The sequence below is a fragment of the Camelina sativa genome, chromosome 9 (assembly GCF_000633955.1).
Source record: "Camelina sativa cultivar DH55 chromosome 9, Cs, whole genome shotgun sequence".
Taxonomy (NCBI): Eukaryota; Viridiplantae; Streptophyta; class Magnoliopsida; order Brassicales; family Brassicaceae; genus Camelina; species Camelina sativa.
In genome coordinates, this window is record NC_025693.1 from 35,158,001 (window position 1) to 35,180,710 (window position 22,710).

The 22,710-nt window shown below is 34.4% G+C and overlaps 5 protein-coding genes and 1 long non-coding RNA gene across 6 annotated transcripts; 1 reads left to right on the top strand and 5 right to left on the bottom strand.

Annotated features, from left to right (window-relative positions):
- On the bottom strand, positions 2,777-5,655 carry LOC104714197. Its single transcript, XR_002033492.1, has 3 exons — positions 5,426-5,655; positions 3,138-3,287; positions 2,777-3,034 (listed from the first exon to the last, which is right to left on the bottom strand). It is a non-coding gene; the product is annotated as an uncharacterized LOC104714197 (long non-coding RNA).
- Positions 5,935-7,477, bottom strand: LOC109124898 (protein ROOT PRIMORDIUM DEFECTIVE 1-like). The gene has a single exon (XM_019230362.1). It carries the CDS (start codon positions 7,265-7,267, stop codon positions 6,065-6,067), a length of 1,203 nt encoding a protein of 400 aa, XP_019085907.1. The 5' UTR covers positions 7,268-7,477; the 3' UTR covers positions 5,935-6,064.
- Positions 7,837-9,577, bottom strand: LOC104715979 (uncharacterized protein At4g15545-like). Its single transcript, XM_010433339.1, has 9 exons — positions 9,296-9,577; positions 9,131-9,199; positions 8,922-8,984; positions 8,765-8,828; positions 8,584-8,652; positions 8,315-8,479; positions 8,199-8,238; positions 8,022-8,100; positions 7,837-7,932 (listed from the first exon to the last, which is right to left on the bottom strand). Exons 1-9 carry the CDS (start codon positions 9,575-9,577, stop codon positions 7,837-7,839), a joined length of 927 nt encoding a protein of 308 aa, XP_010431641.1.
- Positions 10,674-11,094, top strand: LOC104715980 (auxin-responsive protein SAUR40-like). The gene has a single exon (XM_010433340.1). The coding sequence runs from the start codon at positions 10,699-10,701 to the stop codon at positions 11,092-11,094; it is 396 nt and encodes a 131-aa protein (XP_010431642.1). The 5' UTR covers positions 10,674-10,698.
- LOC104714199 (nucleolar complex protein 3 homolog) lies at positions 12,068-16,591 on the bottom strand. The gene is made up of 13 exons (XM_010431483.1): positions 16,348-16,591; positions 15,991-16,151; positions 15,700-15,893; positions 15,212-15,420; positions 14,989-15,091; positions 14,726-14,889; positions 14,477-14,615; positions 14,071-14,244; positions 13,764-13,900; positions 13,222-13,551; positions 12,996-13,135; positions 12,807-12,904; positions 12,068-12,727 (listed from the first exon to the last, which is right to left on the bottom strand). Exons 1-13 carry the CDS (start codon positions 16,509-16,511, stop codon positions 12,251-12,253), a joined length of 2,490 nt encoding a protein of 829 aa, XP_010429785.1. The 5' UTR covers positions 16,512-16,591; the 3' UTR covers positions 12,068-12,250.
- On the bottom strand, positions 18,376-19,430 carry LOC104714200. The gene is made up of 2 exons (XM_010431484.2): positions 19,123-19,430; positions 18,376-19,031 (listed from the first exon to the last, which is right to left on the bottom strand). The coding sequence occupies exons 1-2, from the start codon at positions 19,336-19,338 to the stop codon at positions 18,477-18,479; spliced, it is 771 nt and encodes a 256-aa protein (XP_010429786.1). The 5' UTR covers positions 19,339-19,430; the 3' UTR covers positions 18,376-18,476.

The window sequence follows — 22,710 nt, forward strand, 5'->3', positions numbered from 1 at the left end:
TTTTTTTTTTTTTTTTTTTTCCAATTTCTCAATTTTTTTTTTTGTTTCCTAGCAACTTTTTTCTATAATTTAATCAAGTTACGTAAATCAAAGATTCGATATATGTTTATCTGATTATAACGTGAAATTATTATTTTTTAAAAAAAATTTGATTCTAGGCTCCGACAAAAAAATGCATTGCTGTTTGGATTAGAAAAAATACTATGTGAAATTTATATAACACAGAAAATTACATATCGTGTAGATAGATGAACATTCATTCTTTATGTTACAAGTTTAGTATGACAAGACTATCATTAATTTTTTTAATCAAATGTTATTACTAATATTTTAAAGTTGCTTTAACAGGTGTTTCTACATGATTAAATCTGCTGAATAATTAATTTCAAGATATTTATATATATTATAAATTTTATTTGAAAAGAAGATTTACATATAAACAAACTAAAGAAAAGGGAAGAGGACACGAGAAAGTGATGTGAAGAGATCATGCCAACATTAAAGAAGATGGATATACTCGTCGCACGAATAAATTTAAAAACTCCTAAAGCCAAATTTTTCTGTTTAATTACTACAAGTTTTTATTTTATTTTTTCCGGTGCCTAGAGAAAATCAAAACATGTAAATACTATTATGTTAATCATATGATTCTATTTTAAGTGGATTTTCAGATTTCTATATTATTAGATTTAAGATGTAGACATCTTTGTGCATTCACAGGCGGATCAACCAATGGTGCCTCCTTCATTATTCTAAATCATATCACAGTTTGAAACGTTCAATATTATCATCTCTACTAATACTTTAATCCATTAATCTAGTTCCTATATATATAGAGTGTTGTTTAGAAAACACACACCCCATATACTATTTTTCTAAGGCCGAAAGTAAATAAAATCTTTAGTTAACCTAAGGTTGGTTAAATCTTGCACTATATCGGATGTCATGAAAAGAAAAAACTCCCACTATCGGTTTTGTTAACATTATGTACACATACATTTCTTAACATAATGCTTCGACATAGAAATACATATGAGGTGGTGAATGTGAAAAAATTACATTAACTAATTAACTAAAGGCTCCCCTTTGTATGAACTTCATGCAACCGCAAGTAATCTGAGCCATCTTCTATCTAATGTCAACCCGGCCATGTATCAAAATAAGATCCATGTGTATATATGATCTAAATTCGCATATCAATCATCTTTTCCAAGTAAAGATTCCAAGTCTTGCTCAACCTCATCCAAAAAGTACTGGTTATATATAACTATTCGCATTGGGTTCTAGCAATTTGGGACAAATAACTTTATCCAACGTTGAAGAGTATATATCTTTTAAAATTTGTAAATTTTTTGAAACGGAGATAAAGAGTATATGAAGGGAAGGAACCAATCGTCACGTACACACTAAGCAACAAATCAAGCAAAAACAAAGATAGAAAAGAGAGTGACGCTTGACCGATTGATGTTTGTTTTAATTTACTTTATTATTTGGAGACTTTTGAAGAATCTATAAGGACCATTTCCCTACGGTTATGCTTTTTATTTATTTATTTATAAGCGAAACAAACGAAGCAAAAGTGGAAGACTTGGTGTAAAGTGATGGGATATGCAAATGTTGTGGTGTTAGGGTTTGTGTCATGCAACTTGTCCACTTCTCATTTTAGATATTATTTTTTATTTTACACCCATTTTTCTCCAATATTTCAGCTTTCGTGGGGTTGCTCTCTTTCTTTTTATATACATATATATTTTTATTTATTTTACTTTTACATAAGGTTGAAATGATCGTTTCATTTTGAAATATTTGAGTGAAATCATAGTTTAGACGTGTTTTCACAAAGCAAATTAGAAATATTAGCTTAAGAAAATAAAGAATACTATTCAGTTCAAATGGCAAATCCAAATATTTTGTGCATAGAGATAAGTAAATGATAATTCAAGATAACTCCTTATTGAATAGTGAACAAATAGATTTGGAATATGTGTCATCAAACCGTAGAAACATAAATTGTCATGTGAATTCAATAATGCATACAACTATAATAACAAAGATACAAAGATTAAATAAAGGGAACATCATCTTTAGGAGTGCAACAAACACTAAACAAAACGATTTTATTCCCATATACACGTAAGTGGCAATATACATGATATGATGTAAAAGATAATAATAGATTACATCAAAAATGTCTTGGAGAATAATTAAAAGTAGAGAAATAGATGTGAGAGGAGGAGGGGTCATGATGGGGAACACCAAAACTTTATAGATTACCTTGTGAAAGGGGGCACTCATGAAATGGTCCAACCTCACTACCCTATTGATTTTGGTAGCTTTTACCTTTTTTTGTTCTGTGTCCTAAGAAAATAATTTTTAAATTTAATTTTGATTTGATTAATCATATTTGTTGTATCTTATTGTTGGGAAATTGGGTCCTACTTATCATTTTTCACCCCTAAGCCATCATTTCGATTTGACTACAAAAACCTATGAATAAATGAGCCCAAATGGGAACAAAAACATTTTGTCACCCTCTTTCTTTAACCTTTAACACGCTTGTCAAATGACGTGAATCGGAATCACAATCCCACAAATACTAAATGATAATTCAAATTTCAAAGTGTGGATTACCCCCAAACCAAATCCTTTAATCATATGACTTTTTTGTTTGTTTGTTAGAAAAAGAAAAAAACACATAACTATTTTTAGTGGCTGAAATTTCTGTAGCAAAGTCTAAAATTAGTGGTCACTATATTGTGTTCGTTTCCAATATATCTTTACAAGCTTCTTTTTTTACTTTTCATTGAAAAAATTTAGTGGTGGTAAAGAGAGGATTTGGCAAAGACAAATTACAAAGGGATACAATTTAAAATGATACACAAAAAAAAAAAAAGAACTACGAGAGAATTTGTTTTTCCTTTTACGTGGGAATATCAGTGACCTACCATTAACCAAATGCCAAAGAAAAATGCTATTTCTCTTTTTTTTCCTCTTTTACGCCGAGTGGATTTGGTGTGAAGTCTTCTGAAAGTCACTGCAGAAAAAGCCACAAGAGATTTGTTTATTTCTCATCATTAGTACCATCCAATTCAAAAAGATGAATAATTTAAAGAGAGTTATAAAAAGAAACTATATACATGTAGTGTTAACAATCAGTCTTATCCCACTGAACAACAACACTGCAAAAGCTCATGTGAAAATTAGATTTAGACCTCAAAAAGAGTTTCACTTTCTTTTTTTCTTCCTCACAAGTCACAGCAATATGAATCATTATGATCACAATCGACCTGCACAGATGTTCCTCTTATTAGTTCTTGTGCAGAATAGATGTCAGATTCTATATATATTGTTATTATGTCATAACATAATTACTTGGAACTTGATTTTGATGATTCAAGAAGATATATATATATATATATATATATATATATATATATAAAAGAGTAGTAATGTGGTTATAGAGGAGCATAGACCCATCTGAATACCTATAGAATATAGAAATATGATTGCTCTCTCTATCTCACACACACTTTGATATCCCCACAACTATTAACTGTTCATGGATACCTTTTTTTCTCTATTGAACAGAGAAAAGTGTATAAGAAAGTGTTTTGTAATAGTTCTTTCTTGTCTATATTAGGCACCCATACATCTATCCCAAAGTGTAAAAAAGAAATTAGATTTTAAAAGAAGAGAAAGAAAGCCAACTACCCAAATTATTTATGTAGTTTGGTTGGGGTTAGTGGGCAGATATCATATCCAAGATGGAATAGGTTTACATAAAGCATAATGTTATATTATCTATATATACATATGATATATAGTTTAATGTTAATGGTGTATACATGAAAGTCCTCTCTTTTCTCCATGTGGATAGTTATTAGGGAAATCAGATTGGACTATGTCAACTGGAATAAACAAGATATTTTGTTGGGAAAAGGTAACTAAAGTGCTGATGTGGGTATCAAGAAACAATACAAAAGATATGGGTATCAAAAGAAAAAAAAAAAAGAGAAATGGAGAGAAATCAAAAGTTTTGTACAATGTCTATGATTTACTTTTTGAAAATAGCAATGTCTAACAGTAAGAAGAAAAAAAAAAAGAACAGACATGCATGAGGAGCTTCAGGATGAAGATGGGCACCTTTATTCGTTTAATCAATACCAAGTAATGACCACAAAAGCAATATTTATTACTAACATAATCATGGAATTAGTTGGGATTATTAGATCAATTATGACAGATGCATTAAGGTGAGATCTAATACTACAACTATACATAGAAAGGAGTACATAGACATACTTGTGAAGAATGTACTTGGTTATTTTATTGATAACTGAATAAGATTGGAAATGCTGAAAACGATTTTTCAAAAGCAAAAGCAGAGAGAGAGAGAGAGAGAGATTTTATCAGATTGGACCAAACCACGAAGGGAAATAATATAAGAGAGATTTGCATGATGTGTTCTTCTGTCCAAAACAGTACACATATAATTCACAGAAAAATGGTTGGGACTGTAGGACCACTGTTACAATAATGGACCATAGAATTTTGTCCCCAAGAAATCAAAAACCTCCATACATNCAAGTTTCCCTGATCAATCAATAAAAACTGTGTCTTTCAGTATTTTACAAGAAGAAAATTCAAATATCAAAAGAGTGTGGTTATAAGTCTTTGTCAGTAGTTTTCTGTAACTGAATGCAACATCAGCGTATTGATTCCAATTCGTGGTTGATACGTCGAGATGTTAGCGGATGGATCCTCACGTTTGGTATGTGATTTGGCTTTGTCAAGGTAGAAAAGGAAAAGAGAACCAAAAAAAAATCAAAAATGGGGGGTGTTTAATTGATCTTGATGCTTCAATCAGCCTCAAGATCTTGTCTTTATGCTTTGAATTGTATACCCTTCATTTGGATGAGATGCCAAATGACAAGGACATGAATCCATTTACTTGTTAAAGTTTTAAGAAAGAATAAATTTTATAGAGAATCTGACTTTGGATTTTCTTTTGTGCCAATAGGTGTCTTTTTTGATGGATTTCAAATTGATAGATTTCGACTATATATAGGTTGGTTAACATGTTCAAACAAGACACGGAACCTCACTGAGAACAAAAGCAGACAAGTAACTACGCAGTTTATCACGAGAAACCAAATGTCTAACAGTCGTTTATCCAACAAAGCAAAGCAAAGCAAAATTGATGTATCAGCAGCCTATTACCATTCAACAGTACACCATGAAAAAGAGAGTCTTGTTGTTTATTTCCAAAAACAATTTTAGAAAATGATGGCTTTCAACGTAGAGAAACAAAAACGGGGCCAGCAGAAAAGAACGAGACAGGACTTGGTTGTTATAATGCACTGTCTATTTTACCATAAAACTGTAAAATGGAAATAAAGAGGCTACTAATAATGAAAACACTGACCTTTTGTTTTTGAACATGAATGCACTCAGGACTAAAATGGGAGGGGGATTGTGGAGTGCGACTTAATTGTCTTTCCCTTTGGCTCTTTTCCCATGATGCCTTCACAAGTCACATGAGTCCTGGACCCCCTTTCCCTGCATTCAAATAAATGTTCCGTCGTGTGTAAACACGAAGAAGATTCCGTTATCGTTTTCTTCCAGAAAACCATCAAGAGAGTCGTGTACAGAGAGAAAAAAACAAGTGTATTTATATAATACTACCTGCATCCACAACCTCCACATGGACAAGATAGTTCACATCACATTCACAGTACATGGTCAATAAGCCAGTCACATCTCCCATGGTACCATATCAGACGCTGTGACACGTTCTGGCTTTCATCAAGTTAGCATCCTCAATCAACAGATACTATTTACACTTCTGTTTGTTGGTGAAAAAGTTAATAACTTAACAAGTACGTTTCTTTTCTTCACATGAGAAGACAATGATGACTCTATGAAGAAATGATACGGTAAAATGCTTATAAGGTTTCAGGCCCTATAAACTGAATCTTATTTGCTGGAACATAATCAATGGGTAATAAGCCTTGGTGGTATACATCTCGGGCTTTTAGTATAAAATTAGATTGAAGACTGCAACTCATGAGATAGGATTGGCTTCTCTCCGACCACAGAGTGCAACAAATCTATCATGGAACAACATCAACGGGCATTTCTCGATCAAATTAGAACCAGCATAAGCTTCTTTGAGAAATACTGTACCCCTTGCTCCTTTGTTAGTAATGTAGAAGATCCCTTGATGCTTTATCAAGCAAAGTATTAGTCTTGATGGAAGCAAATACTCAGAGTGAAATGCATCCAATTGTGCGCACGTCACTCTCTTCTCCATTGTTAAACTGAGCAGTTCATGAAGCACAGCTACAACACGTTTCCTAGCTTTAGGATCTGCAGCATCAAATCTCCTCGCATTAAGATACGGAGATGGAAACTCCATTTTCTGCCACTTCTCAAATTCCTCTAAATAACTAGCGTTAGGTCTAAAACCAGGAGGAAAAGAAACCTTAAACGCATTTCGCCCCAAGAAGTTCCCATCTTTGGTGATCCTGACCTTCTTTCCTCTGTCCCCAATTGGCTCGGGGACTCCTTCACGGAGTAACCTATCCTCACGTGCAGTGATCGCCAGTGAAGAATCCCAATTCTCTAAAACAAGATTAACTTTACCATTGATAACCTTCAAAGAGAAGATTTCAGGGTACTTAGGGATCAATGTAGTCTTGAAATCTTGAGGCAAACCCATTGCAGGCTGAATAAACTCAACCTTCTCCAAAGGAACTCTACAATCCACAGACATCATCAACAACTTCCTAAGATTCTTAACCAGAATACGTTCCATTGACTCTGTAGCTTCCCCTTCCTCAGTTGCAATGTTTTTAGCTTTCTCAGTCAGGGTAACAAAAGGAGGTTCTCTGTTTCCACCTCCAACATAAAAGATGGAAGGGTACTTCTCAATGGCGGCCATTAAGTTCCACTTGTGAACAAAGCCAACATGCTTCTCAAGATCCCTAAGAAGAAGGCTTCCATGTTTCTGCGACTGAATGATGGATTTCAGTTGAAGTATCAGAGTTGGTTTCTTCTTCAAGTCTATTGCTTTATCAAGCTCATCAACTCTATGATACACTTTCTTCTTTGGTCTCCATCCTCCTCCTCCTCCTCCTCCACCCGACTTGTGTCTCACCTGAAACAATACCAAGTTTTCACTTTCTTCACACATACTCGTTCTCCGGAACTGAATCAGACCGAATGAGATGGAACTTCTTCTTCTGTACAAAAACGGCTTAGACATTTTATCGAACACCTTATGTGCACACAATCCCCAACGGCCCAACCAAGTACAGTACAACACTTGTAGTTCTATAACTTGGCAGATAAAATATTACACACCAAAACAATTAAACTAAGAACAAACTCTTTCCAGAAAGAGTAGTAAGCACAGAGATTTCCCCGTAAAATATTCCTCCGATACAAAAATTTGCCAGCTTAATTCGTCGTAGGGCGAGAGGGAAAGTGAAAAGAATCTACCGGGCCTCAACGGGTTATTATATAACTCGGCCCATTAGCCCATATGTATAATTAGCTTCTTTTCTTTTTCGGTGTCTTCAAACTTCTAAAACCAAATATATAATTAGCATACTCTGTTTTTATAAATGTTGGCCCATTAGCCCATATATATAATTAGCCAAAATGAATTAAAGTCAGAAAAGTTGGCTTTCTTTATAAATTGTAAAAGTTATCTTTTGACATAACATTCTCTAAATTGAGAAATCAAACTGCTAGTGCTACAAAACCCACACATCTTAGGTGATGTAACTCAATAGCTGAAATATATAATCCTTTGTCGTTTTCTCGGTCTATCTAACTTTTGTTGTTGTTGTTGAGAAGTCGTTGCAAAGACATGTATAGATCTTTGTTCTCTGTCCCAAATATCTCATCCGCTTTCCTCAGGGTTTCCTAAGTAGCAATTGCGGAACATATTTAAAATCTATGTGAAGCATTTATATATACTTGCAAATCAAGAATTTAAAACCACTTTTGTTTACCTCTCGGGTTTGCCTCTGAGCATTCAGTTCTTTGATGGTAGCCAAAAAGGCTTTAAATTGTTCATATGATAATCGGCTTCTGCATGATGATGAACGGAGAATGAAATATTTTGTTTCCTAGTTTAATGCTAAACGTACTGAACCCAAGGGGAAAAAATATAAGATAAAGAGGCAAACCTGACTTGACGGAAAAACTCCTTGCCATCGATACGAGGAGCTGTGTAAGTTTATGCATAATCCATCAGAGAAAGTAAACAGATGAGTACGTAGCCCTATGAATTGAACCTACTAACCTTGAAGTGGGAGGCCACGAGGAGGAGAATTTGCAGCTGATGATCGTTGGCTTGATGTTGAGGGGTACCAACCAGAAGTTCTTGCCTTGGGAGATCCTACAGTAGAATTAGTTTGTGGAGTGAGCCAGGGAGAAACAGAGAATTTTGGTCCTGTGTAAATGGGAACTGCTAACAAGTAAACAAAAAAAAAAAAGTGATCAGCATTAATATAATTTGAGTAAAGTCATATCTATTCTGAACTGGAAATTGCATCCATAATCCAAAATTACCTTCCTCAACCGGATGATGAGTCTTGTCCACGGATTCATTGTAAGAATGGTGGAACCTTGTCCTTTGGTCTGCTTTGAAGAGAATATAGCAAAGTACAGATCAGTGAGATATTTTCAGTGCCAAACAAACAAGTAAACTCATTCACTGTGTGCAATAAGAATCCCACTGGCATCTTAATACCTTTGTCTGGATAAGACACAGGAACCGACTGGTCATATGTCTTGATATCAACAGAATCTGTTTGCTGTACATAAAAAAAAAAACGGAGAAGGCGAAATTACAGAAGAATAACGAATGTTTAGTACTGACAAAATTGGTGAAACCAATATATCTTTACCGGAGGAGCAATCTCATCATCATTACTTAGGGATTGAACCAGTTTCCTCTTGAAGGTCTCGAACTGATGGTAAAGAAAAACACAAGGATTACTTGTTTCTTCCTCAAGACTCAAGAGTGTATGCATGCCGCAACTTTGGTGACACAGAGATGCACAAAACCAACAATATAAAAAGAACAGTTAAGTAGTATTATTAGCTTATTCGTCACCTTAGCCATTTCACGATTCAGATTCGTTACAGTGGTTACAAGCGAATCGCGTTCCTTTGTCAGATTCATCTTCATCTCAGAAAATATAAATTAAGAACGTTATATTAGAAATCAAATCCATAAGAGTGAAAGAAAAAAATGGGATTAAGAACATGTGTATCTCACATTATCATGGAGGACAATCTCCAACCTTGAATCAGCTTCTCGGAAATCTCTCTCGTAACGATAAGCCTTACTCTCGAGCTCGTGCGTACACATCTCCATCTCCTGGAGTTTCTGCCTCAGTTCGACCACCTCAGCTTCCAAAGTATACACCGTAGAGGCGATCGCCATGGACGTGATCTTCTTCGCGAGTTTCAGCTGCTCGAAAGGATCCGTTGGGATTACCGATAGAATCTCATCGGAAAGCTCTAAATCCGATCTGACTACACCGGAGAGTCCTGACATATTCTTCACGACAGTGTGACTCTTACGTTTTCTGAGGTTGCAGAGGAATCGAAGAGTTTATCTTAAATCTGATGATTCGTATCCTTCTTCTAGATTTTGACCGCAAGCTCTGTTTCTTTTCTCTCCGACTCTTTTTTAAAAAATTACCTTTTCCCTCCTAAAAGAGTCAAAGATGAATATTAATTCTGTATTTAACTATTTAGTTACTCTTTTATAAAAAAAAAAACTAGTCAAAGATGAAGATTCATTCCCAAAATAGAATATACATAATGTTGGGGTACCAAAATGTCCAAAACAAAACATTTTTATATATATTGCCAAAACTGATGATATATTGATATTGCAAGTAAATCCCCTTTTTTTTAATTTTTTGACTAACACTAAATGGTAAATAGTTTATCAATAACTAACACTTGCAGAATGATGCCAGTGCTGTAGTGCATGTATACACATTGAAACCAACATTGGCATAACTGACCGAATACAAAATACATATACATCTATTTCAAATTTTGTTTTCTTTTGTTAGTTTTTTTCTACTTATTTTATTTTTTCTTTATTTTATTTATCAACCGAAATAACGAATAAACCAAAGATAAAATAAAAATAAACCGAGAAATTGCGTATACATGGCAAAGAAAAGACAGATTAGTAAATACAAAGCTGTTTTTTAAATCCGTTTTTCTCCGTTTCATTTCATCATACAAAGAAATCTATTAAATAAAATTTATATAGCTAAAACTCTTATATTTGGCAATCCAAATTTAAAGTTGTTAACAAATATTCTATTTTGTAATTTGACCAAATTGAATGTTAAATGTTTGGAAAATCAACCCAAATTTAGAGAATTTCTCATTTTGCATGATCAACACAATAGGTAGTTTATCAAATAGTTTAATTTACCATGACTCATCATTTTAACAAATATTACTTCATATATGAAAATAAATCATATACCATTTGTTTCTTCTCAATGTATACATCCCCTCCGATAACATTACTATACTCTCTGCTCTCTCTCTCTTCCCTTATTATATATACATATATCGCACACTTCTCCGTCCCTCTCTCTCTCTCTCTATCTTTCTCTCTCGTGTGTTGTGTCTATAGAATCAAAGAAGATGAAGCCTCTGATTTGCCGTCTCTCGAGAATCGCCGACTCATCATCCTGCAACCGAGCTCGCAGCGGCGAATTCCACCATCCGAAGTCCGTTTTCTTGGTGAAGCGAGCAACCGTGGACTCGAGTGTTCCATCCGGCCACGTACCCGTGAACGTTGGCGAAGAGAAGGAGCGGTTCGTGGTGAGTGCGGAGCTGCTGAACCACCCTGTTTTCGTGGGATTGTTGAACCGATCAGCTCAGGAATACGGATACGCGCAGAAAGGTGTTCTTCATATTCCTTGTAACGTTTTCGTGTTCGAGCAAGTTGTGGAGTCTCTCCGGTCTGGTGTGGTTGATGATACATCGGAGCTCATTGCATCGTTGTGCGGTGAAGATTTATGCACAGAAACAGAGTAGTAGACATGTCTCTGTGTTCTGTTTNTTTTTTTTTTTTTTTTTTTTATTTATAATTTGTTCTTCGATCTTCTCTTCTTTTTTATTTGACTGATCGGAGAATATTTTCTTGTTGATTTTGAGAATGTGAATTGTTTTTTTTTTTCTCTTTTCGATTTTATCTCCAATTTATCTATTTTAATAATAATAAAATTAAAAAAAACTATTTTAATAATGTAAAAAAACAAAAAATAAGTAACAAAATGCATATTATTTTTCATGTACCGTACGGATCATTCATCATCAAGACATCAACTATATAATAATTATTTTATAATCATTTTGAATATTCAAGTCAATGAATTAACTGATAAAATCGTTGTTGAGAAATCATATCGTCCCAACACCTAACATTTTAATTATTAAATTGGTCAAACAATGTGAGTCTTGCGTGGATAATCCACTATGAAGATTACAACATTCTTTATACAAAATATACATTGCTTACTAGAATTCTATATGATATAACTAATTGAGAAAACAGTGAAATTTGCCCACACAAAAGAAAACTTATATTTTAAAGTAGCAGCTATCTTGTACATATAATAACGAATGACGACTAGAAGAATGTATAAAAAAAAATTGGTCTCGAACAAACAAAATGTCACACATGGCCCCATTGGCTCGTATCTTCACTGTACCGTTTGTACGGCTGGACTCGTTGTGGGGAACAATTTGCTGTACACAGCTTACAACATATATTAGCTGAAAAATCTCCAATTCTATTTTTATATAAACAAATTTAATTGGAATACACAGTTTGTGGCGAACTGTGAGTGGATAAGAGGATGATCTTGCGTATCTTTCGATACTAATTGCCACATGTAGGACTATGTTCTTTTGTTTAACTGATTCGAATTTTAAACGACGTTGGTACGACTTACTAAGAGTTTGTTCGAATGAATAAACCTGAAATAAACGAGAGAACATCCTCAAATATTCGAAGTTTTCACGATTATAAATTAATACAACAAGGTGGATTTGAAGATAAATAATTCTTTCTGTTGACAAAATTGCCACTCCAACAAAAGTGTACTCAAAATTAGATTTAACAATGAAACTGATGCGTTTTAGACTTAAGCAATGTATGTATATAAAAGTTGAAAAGGAGGCGGAGAGATCAAAAAGCTTTCTTTTTGGGTTTAAGGTTTTTAAGTTTCTTCTTCACCACGTTACTCTGTTTCTTCAATGGTCTTTTCTTTTCTGACTGCGACGCCTCCATTCTAACTCTCTCGTCTTCTTTTATATCTTGAAGAATCGAAAAGTTCTCTTTCAGTTTCTTGCTGAGCTTTTCCATGTCCATTTCCGGAACATCCTTAGCTTCTTCAGTCAAACTATCTCGTTTCCGTTTGTTGTTCAGTTTTCGAGACTCGTTCTTGGGCTCAAACGAGTCCTTTACAAGAGAAAAATCTGCAAAAGCCTGTTGTGGAGTCACTGCAGAAAGAAAAGTTTGGCTTTGAGAAGTGTTCATGTCGGAGATTGTTGCCGCCATTGTTGAGATCGCCGGATGATAATGTTTGCTCAAGAGACTGAGTTCCCAAAGCACTGTTGCTAGAGCCCCGCTTAGGTTAGGATCTGTTGCATATGGTTGGTATTTCTGCAATCCAGATTTCGCTAACCAATGAGTTATATTCCCAATTTCAATCTGTAAAAGAGGGTAAAAATTCGTGACTTACTGCGATTGAACCAGAAACAGAGCCGCCTCCAGCATCGTTCTCAAGAAGGTTTCTGCATTTCACATTCTTCTGAAGTAGAATTTTCAAGGTGACAAGCGCTGTAGGAGAACAAAGATTGTAGAATGAGAGATCATATTTGAACTAAGGACATGTGATGTGTAATTCAAGGAGTTTTGTAACGTTTATTACCAGACATAGACTCGGCACATCCAAAGCAAAGCGCGAATGTGGCTAAACGTTTCACAAACGCGGCTGCTTTTTGCATGTCTTGATGTCTGTCGTCACACAACATTATCTTCAGAGACTCAGCCAACACTACACCTGAATCCCTGTTTAACATCACAAAGTGTGTTATAGGCTAAACTGAATTCAGCTTATGTCGTTATAACAAAAGAGGAAAAAAGTTATAACAAACCTTCCAGGACGGTACTCGAGAATGAGGTTGTAGAGCTGGACAAAGAAGTCTTGCAAGTCAACATTCAAGGCATTTAAGTTGCTCCTCATCACTTTGAAGGCGACAAGACAACACCTAAGGCGTTCAGATACAGTCAATAGTCTTGCGTTTTTCTGCTTTGAGTTGTTCGAGACACTACTGCTAGAAGCAAGCTTCTTCAGATAGTTCATGAGATCCCCAATGTAGTCCAAGTCCAATCGTTGGGTGAATTTTGCCAACCCATCCAAGCATGGAGCAAGCAAAGGGTGTGCTCCAAAGGCTCCCGGATTTGAAATTGGGTTTTCTTCTGAGCTGCAATTAGTCAAAATGATGTCTTTAAAAAGGAACTTAAAATAACATTGACACAGCCATAAAACCAATTAAATAGGTATTTGTGACTGTGAAGCCAAAATAGTTCTACTGATATTCTTTGGAATTTGATTAGAACATAAGCGTTATTTAGATCCTTTTCTGAACAACTGGAAAACACAATTTTAATTAGCTTTAACAATCAATGAAAATACCTTTCGCCAGTTGTATACATTGCGTTTCTCAGGACACGGAAATAAGTCTCAAAAACAGCAGAAAGTGTCTCTGTCTGCATCTTTCGCCGCTCCTTAGCATCTGGTTCATAGGTAACTCCTTTGTAATCAGCACTAACCTAAGAACAAGTCATCAAGAAATTTCAATTCATATAGCAAACGAATAGCACAAACGGAACTAGTGTTAGATGTTATGGTCATATTATAGTTGTCAATGCAATGGAAAGCAAAGATTAAAACATCAACTTTCCCACCAACAAATCTATTGCATAGAAGAAAAGTAAATTACTTCGTCTCTGAGATTAGACATCATATCTTTCTTCGATTTCTTCCTCTCATTTTCCTCCACTTGATTTTGCTCCTCCTGGTTTTTTCTTTTATTATTTTTCTTATATTTCTTATTATGCTCTTCCTCTTTGTTAGGCTTTCCAATATCCTCGTCAAAGCGAATGGACATGAACACCTAAGGACAGATATAAAAATGGAAGCAAGGGTAAATGACAACAAACCCAAAGAGATAAGAAATATAACCAGATTGTTACTGAGTTATTAGGCGCCTTGTATCAGTCATACAAAATGATTCAAATGAAATCTGAACTATGTGATCTAGTTTTTCCATCAGGAGCAATTCTAACACTTTAACTTAGTGATGTGGTGCAGAAAAGTATGGTTCTTAGAATGTTGCCAGTCAATACCTCGATAGCATTAGGATGAAGTTGGCAGTTGTGAGCTTTGACTTGAGCAGCAATCAAACGTACAGCCTGCACGGTCAGCTCACCACCATGTTTCCCTTCATTTGAGAAAAGAGACCTGACAGTAGAGCAACAGAGTCTCCTGCATACACAAACAGGCGCAACAAATGTATTAGATAGGAACGAAATGGATGCTGTTGCAGTACAATGAAATGACTAATCACTCCGAAAAAGGGTTAACATAACCAGGACCTTACGACTTCATCTGGGGAGCTGATATTTCCGACAACAGCAGTTAACAGGTTATCACGGTAGTTGAAGTTAGGAACTGCCTCAAGCAATGTACACATGCACCGAGTTGCAATTTGGTTATATACTGGCAGTTTTTCTAATATAATTAACTTCTGCAGGTATGACTGTCAAAGGACATCAGCAGAAAAGGAAAACGTATTACAAAATTATACTCAAAATTATATTCAGAGAAATTAAGAGTCAACTATAACTGAGATGCACACCTTGTACGCTTTTAATAAAGTCGACTCGTAGAACCGGGTTTTCTTCACTTCCTTTGAGACCTTCATCTCGAGCTCCTTTTCTGTAGGAAGTCTAATCCGATAGCTGGCACCACACGAAAATAAGAAGAGCTAAATACCAACATGACTAGGAGGAGGGAGAATGAAGAGAATGTTTAGCAACTAAAATGAGGAATAAATGTACATAGAGGATTGATAAAATTACCCAGGAATAATATCTTTAAATACAGCCAAGAGAGATAACAAGCCAAGTTTCACAATCTTCGTATTCTTATCCTTGCAGAAATCTAACATTTCCTTTAAAGATTTTATGTTTGCCTCTGGATCGGAAAGTAGTAGCATTCCCAATTCCGCGAGCCTATTTTGTTTATTTTCAATTGTCTCTTCAGCAGATAGTTCTTCTTTCACTTCTGCCTGATGAAGGAAGAAAATCACTCACACATTAAAAAAATGAATGAATATAGAAAACACTTCAGAGAACAGAATACCACATTTCCAGATGAATTAGTTTTTCATAATATGAATTTAAGTTTTCTGTAGATAGAAAGTTAATAGCACAATCAAGATGCTGAAAGCTATCAAAAAATGATGCTCAGTGAAAAATCATGTCAAAGATTGAATATTGAACCTTTTTTAGCAACTTATAAAATGAAGAAGAAGAAAAAAACAGAGAAACTCAAAAACAGGCATTACCAGAACAGCGGCTTGGGGAGTTTCTTCCTCTTGTACAATCTCATCAGGCAATTCCTTGTCTTGTTTCTTTGCCTCCTTTTTACTCTTTTTAGCTTTTGCTCTCCGTTGAGATTTGTTCAGAATATTTTCATCTTCAAGAATATCCGCCTCTGCTTCATCTGTATTGGCTTCAGCTAGTTTTGACTTCTTTGCCTCTGAACCATATCAATATACAAAACAGAGATACCATCATCAAGATTGACCCATTAAACAAAGGAAAAAAAAAAAAGATAGGTTGCTTTCGTTTATAACCTGTTCTATATTGGAGTTTTCCATCTAAAGTCTTGATAGGGAGAACATCAACAGGATCAACAAGAATCTCGCCATTCCCTTTCTCTTCCTGATGTGTCTTCTTCTTTAATCGTTCTTCTTCGTACTTATCCTCCACTGTCTTAACTCTACCACCACATTGCCTACCATAACAAGATATCATCAACACAAACTATTTCATCAGATAGATAAATCTTAGATTGAGAAATCTATTAGCTAAGTCAGAGTGTGAGCAATCAATAAACCACTAACACAGAAGGAATCCGAAGTTGGACTCACACACTAATACAAACAAAATTCAATCCTAATATAAAGCAAAAAAAAACGTCGTGAACGCACTTATCGATAGCGGCGGTGTCAATTCGAGAAACGAATCGAGCGTAGTCAGTGTTCTCTTCGACGTATTTCAAATCCTCGTCGGAAAACTCGATATCCTCGTCGGGTACATCCGGAGGAAGCTGAGGTGGAGGTATAACCTTCTGTTTACGCCTACTTTTTCCCATTATCCCACCGCTCAGAGGAAGCAACAGAGAATAAAAATGATAACTGCCTCTGCACAGAATCGAAGTACCTAAAATTAGGGTTTAGGGTTTTTGTGAAGACAATAGAAAAATAATTTTTTTTTGGAAGCGAAAAAAAAACGTCCTCGATAATGGGCTTAGGCCTGTTTAGGAAAAAGCTAAGTTTATATGGGCCTCAAGAAGATCTTCTCTGTAGAATATTTCAAAACGATGTCGTATTGGGGGAAAAAAAAGAGCATGGATAAATAGTGTGGACTGAGTGACCCAAATATTAAATAGTGAATTTTGTTCACATATTTCGGGTATTGACGTAGGAATATAGTCATATACACTGCAGTCATATGAAGAAACTATGAAAAAATTAATAAATTACATGCGATATTGTTTTTTTCTCTGCTTCTAAGTTTTAGTTTTTGGGGTTTTCCATGAAAAGCACAGGGATGACCGGATGAGAAACAATATGCCAAAAATCAATTAATAGTGAGAAGGCAAATAAGTCGACACGTTGAATATAAATGGTTTTCGTAAAGGAAATGACCAAAGTTCATAAATGTAGCGCAAGAGAGCATTAATTGCAATTTATTAGATGTCACGATCCCCCCATTAATTATATTTCGTTTCTATTAGGGGGATGATGGCTTTCCCATTTTCTCTTCTTCTTTCTATTTTCTTCTTTCTCATTTTCCTATCCATAGAGCCAATATTCATTCTAACCCCCCAAAAAAAAAAAAAAAAAAAAAATTGGACATGAAACTATTTCCCCAGTGAAGAAGAAGAGGACACCTATATATTTAATATAACTAACTATAAAGTATACCTAATTTCGTAATGGTAGAGGTACGAAAAGAATACGCTAGATTTTAGTTTATGGATAAAGACGAACAAATATCAAGCCATATACTATTACTATGTATTATATTATGTGTAGATGCAATGCAACACACACACACACAATGTTAAATGCCAAAAAAACGATACTACCTACGAAATATTATTATTTCTGGTCCCATCAATATTCAATAGTATAAATTAATTCTATCATAAATCTAACTCATCTACTCGTCGGCTGTAGTATATATACTATACGATTAAACTATACATATTGCATTTTTAATTTCCCTTGCGTCGTTGACATTTTTATCAGTAGTATAATATAAGTTATCGGAATTTTTTTGGATATGTAGGATTTTATTACGTTACTTGAATATGTGTGCACACTGTTGACATAAGCACTTGAAGTTAATTAGGTCAGTATAACTTTGAATGACCTTATGATCAAATTAAATAGTAACCACACAAAAACTAGGACATTCAATCCTTCCCACAAATAAATAGAACAGTTGTCCCATTAAATAAGCGATTTTTAATTATTTTATAATCAATGTTTGTACAAATAAACCGATAGAAAATTTTATCTTTTAATAGGTTGAAAAACTTGTTTGTTGAAGGCATTCATGCAAGCAAAGTGCAAACCCACTTCCTCATAATAGTAGTCATCAATTTTTAGTAAAATCATAAGTTCATAACCACTACACATTTGGATCCAATTCCAAGTCCAATATATCTTTTTTTTTTTATATGAACAAAAATAATGAATTCTCTAAGTTTCTAAACTACCTTCCCAACCAACCATAGGCTTAATTTGGGGTCATTTTAAGAATTGTAAAACTATAACATTAGTCATTTTTATTTGTGAATCCCTATTTATTTTATTGTTCGAAATAAAGACTACCAAGTATAGTAGCAATTTTTGTAGTTGATCGACTAAAACGCATTTACAAAAATATCATTAACATCTTTCTCTAGTCTTTCNTTGGAAAAGAAACTACTCTTGTTTTTTTTTTTTTTTTTTTTTTTCTTTTTAAATCTATCATTTACAACACAGAGGACCCCCCCCCAAAAATAATGAAAAATGTTTCCAATTAAACCCCCCCAAAGGTTGTTGTTTTAGATTGATATGTTGAGATCAATCTTAGGCTTCTTCTTCTCCTTGATCTTGAAAGAATTAGAATTTGCAGCAGGCAAAGGAACAATGGTATCACACCTTGGACATTTCGGGTTGTTCATCATCACCAAAACATACGACAAACATCCAGGACACCCCGCCGCCACCGGCGTCCTATCATAATCATCATCAGAAAGTACCGTATCGTCCGGCGATTGACGTTTCTTGAACACAGACGGAGGATCTCTCTCCGCTCTCTCCAGAGCTGATTTCACCTTGTCGAGAGTGCAAACGCTCTGGAAATTACTACTACTATTATTAGTAGTAGTGTTGTTTGGAGATAACGACAAAGGACGTGAAGAACGAGACGAAGGGAGTAGCTTAAGTTCAAGCGTCGACGTGGTGTCGTCGAAGAGGTTTAACAAAGGCTTCGGAGGATTACTATTACTCGGATTCGGTGGGAAATTCAAATCTTGAAACGTCGGTACTGTTTGATTCGATTGTTCTGCGTTTGATGAGCTCGTTGAATTGCATCGTTGCAAATACACTTTCCCTGACTGTTCACACACACAAAAAAAAAAAAAGATCTAATCAGCCTAATCGCGATTTACATAGGAGAAATCTAACGTAAAAAAAAAAAATACAAACCTTCAAATCGAGGCGTTTTTCATAACCGGAAGGGACTTGAAGGTCGAGGTCAAGCTCAAGAGAGCGATCACCTGATCCTCCTCCTCCTCTTCCGCTTCCAAGGAGGTCGCGAGTCATGAGCGCAGTAGATTTGGTTCCGGGAGATTCTTTCACCACCGCTCGATCGTCTTTGTAACCGCTAAGTAACCGTACAAGAGAGCTGACGTCAGCAGCCATATCAGAGGAATCTGAGAGAGAGAGAAAGAGAGAGTAATTGTTGGGAGGAGGGGTGTGTGTGTAAACGCAGAGATGAGTTATATAGAAGGAGCCTAATTACTTAAGTAAGGGTTGAAAATATTAAATGCGGCACGTTCGGTTTATACGATAGTAGTATTAAATATACGATTTATGTTCGGTTTAATTTTTTTTGTTTTCAAAATTGATTTACTTTACTTTTCTAGGAGGAGGAGTAGTAATTGTGTATTTGTTTGTTGTGTATACGAAGCGCTAAAATACTAGTACTACGTATTTAATGAGGGGGTTACACTTACATTTATCGTTGTACCATTACTATTGACTAGTAGTAGCAATTTTTAACACATTTAATGTTTTGGTGTAGTGTTGATGATGATCTCTCTTTCTAATCTTCTTTCTTTCCTCTACTTCACGCACTACACGTTTTCTCACTATTCGTTTCCTTCCTTACCGTATTACAGAAATAATACTGCATAATATAAAATACTAAACTAATCTAAAAGTTGCATAGAAACCTGAAAACATCCTATATTATGAAACAAAAATCTTTTCTAAAACATCTTATATTTTGAAACGGAGGGAATATTTATGTATGTATGTAATAGTACAACAAAATGGAGCGGTTTACATGTAATTCATCTTATAATTGGACTCCAAGTGTAATTTTTGCTTGAAACGTTTGTTCAAATCAGTCTCGAAATATGCATTTATTATGATAATAAACTTATTTATGTTGGTGTAGTAATTGTTACAAGGAGGAGGGAGGAATCGTCGAATGGAGGAGAGGAATTATAGGAGAAAGAGCCAAAGTGTTTTAAATGCGAAGATAGAGAGAGAGATAGAGAAAGAGAGTTATTAGACGCATTAATTGCTAAGCGTCTCTCCATAATTACTTTTCAAACCTCCCTTTTTTACGACTTCTTCAATTAGTGATTTTAATGACTTCATTCTTTTTTCTTTTTCTTTTTTGCCATCCGTGATTAATGAATGATGACTAATCCTGTGTAATTCATTATTGCTAGCTCACAAAATAAAAGAAAAAAATATTGAAATTATGAAAATGTTTGTTATTACTAGTACTATAATTCAATTGCTCTTTCGGGTTTCTTTCCGCCCTGTGTTGTTGACTTTCAAAAACACTACTATTAGTAAACACTTTCTAATTTGTTTTATACCGACATTATTTTCCTGCTGTCAACATTTGCAATAAGTCATTGAGATAATACTCAAACCACACAAAAAAAAAAAAAGAAAAAAAAAGGAAAGAAGATATATATGGTGAGATATTAATTAATTGGCTTTTTGAGGAAATAGGAAGGTGTATGCATTTAAGAATAGAGAGACCCAAAGAGCTTCGAGCACAGTAGTAGTATTTAAAGATGAAGTTATTTAGGGTGACGAAGCGATGATGCCTCACAGACGATTTCTCATTTAATATACTTAGCTTTTCATTAACTTGCACACAGTCACACAGACGAATATAGTATGTGTGAAAGTAATGACATACTTTATCGGGATTGGTTCGATTGACGTCAAGAGTAGTTACCAAAATCATTAACAAATTGATACGTTTATTTGATTTGCATTAAGGTTTACCAAACTTTAGTATAAAAAATGAGATATTAAATAAATATATTTATGGTTTTCAAAATGTTTATTTTTGGAGGATACGTATTCCTAATAAGACGGCTGGCCCTAAATGTGTAACCGTACCACCACCAATATATACAGGGGTAAAATTAAATTTGGTTGTATTTATTTACTATATGGCAGTGAGACTGGTCTTGGGGTTTCAATGCTTTTTAATGGAAGATTGGTGGGGTTATTGAATTGTAAATTAAATGATACTACTATTTATAAGTGTAAATGCATATTGTAAACCTTAAATTCCCAGGCCATTTAGTACTCATTCTGCAGTCGATTTTCTGTTTTTTATTTATTTATTTATGCTGAAGTGGGAAAATTTAATTTAATGTTCTTTTTTACCAGAAATGAAGTAAAACTTTAAAATAAATACACCTAATTTTACACACAAAAAAAAAACTTCAAAATTCTGATATATCCAACTTAGATTATTTGGATACAATGTTAAAATACGTTACCAAGAAAGTATTCACCCCTAAATTAAAGGAGTGGAGGTCTCATAAAACAATTTTTAAGTGGCATTTTTTAAAAAAACTACTATCGACGTTTTAGATGATAAAAACATGTAACTCTATGAGTTGTATAGATTAATTAAGTTACCCGAAATATACCAAACAAGTGCAGCGTTAAATATATAATTTGAAAAAAATGTATATTGGCTGTTTCACATAGTTAGGCCTGTTTAGAGTGTCTTGAGCCCAGTATCTAGAAAATCCGGCCCAACCGCTTGTTATCGTCCCCGTGCAAAATTGTTTAAAGTACTCTGTACTCCGTAAGTCCGTTTTGGAAATAAATATTTAGAAGAGAAACGAGAGGCCTTGAATATATTTTACTGTCACACGTTCATAAGTCTTGTTACCACATGATATAATTACTAATTAATCTGATAATAAAACATATATAGTGATCTAGTAGTTGTGACGAATGGCTTGCGAAGTTATGAGACTACTAGGGTTCAAGTATGTCTGTTGTAATATGGACTTATAATGGTTGACCATAAGACAAATTTATTTGGTATCAGAATCAGTATGAGATTTGGACCGTTGTCCTTCGGTTATAAACAACACATTTATGTTAAAATATAGTATTTATATCCTCATTACAAATCCATGTGCGTCATGCATGCGTAATCATTGATTTCATCTGCCTACCTTTTTTTTAGTTTTTTTTTTTTGTTGGTGTCGTGAGAGTTATCTATGCGTGAATTTTATGGCGTTATTTTATTCAAATTTGGAATTATTAGCTCTGTGCTTGGACCTAATGAGTGATTAGTTAGGTGATCAGGAAAAAAAAAAGTAACCATCACTGTTAAGTAAATGTCCTACCAACCCAAGGATGGATGATATTATTGTTTGATATCTCATTTTTTCCCAAGATTAGGTGTCTTATTTGGTCTCTTAAAATGTCTAGTCCAATTGTCCAACATAAGCTTCTACTTTAAAAAACTATTTTTTAGGTGATACTTAGATGATTTTGATTTTGATTTCATTGTGTTTTCCTTTTGAAATTTACTTGTTTTAAATTTATCTTATAGTATATCTTGTTATACATTCTAAACTTTCTAACTTTTCTGAAAGATTATGTTTGCCATCTTTTATCAAACGCAAAAGCAAAGCATTTATTTACAAACGGCAAATTATATATTAACTCACGACACTCGTCGAGTTAAATCTTTTCTCAAAATAATCTAACTTTAAAGTCGGTACACTC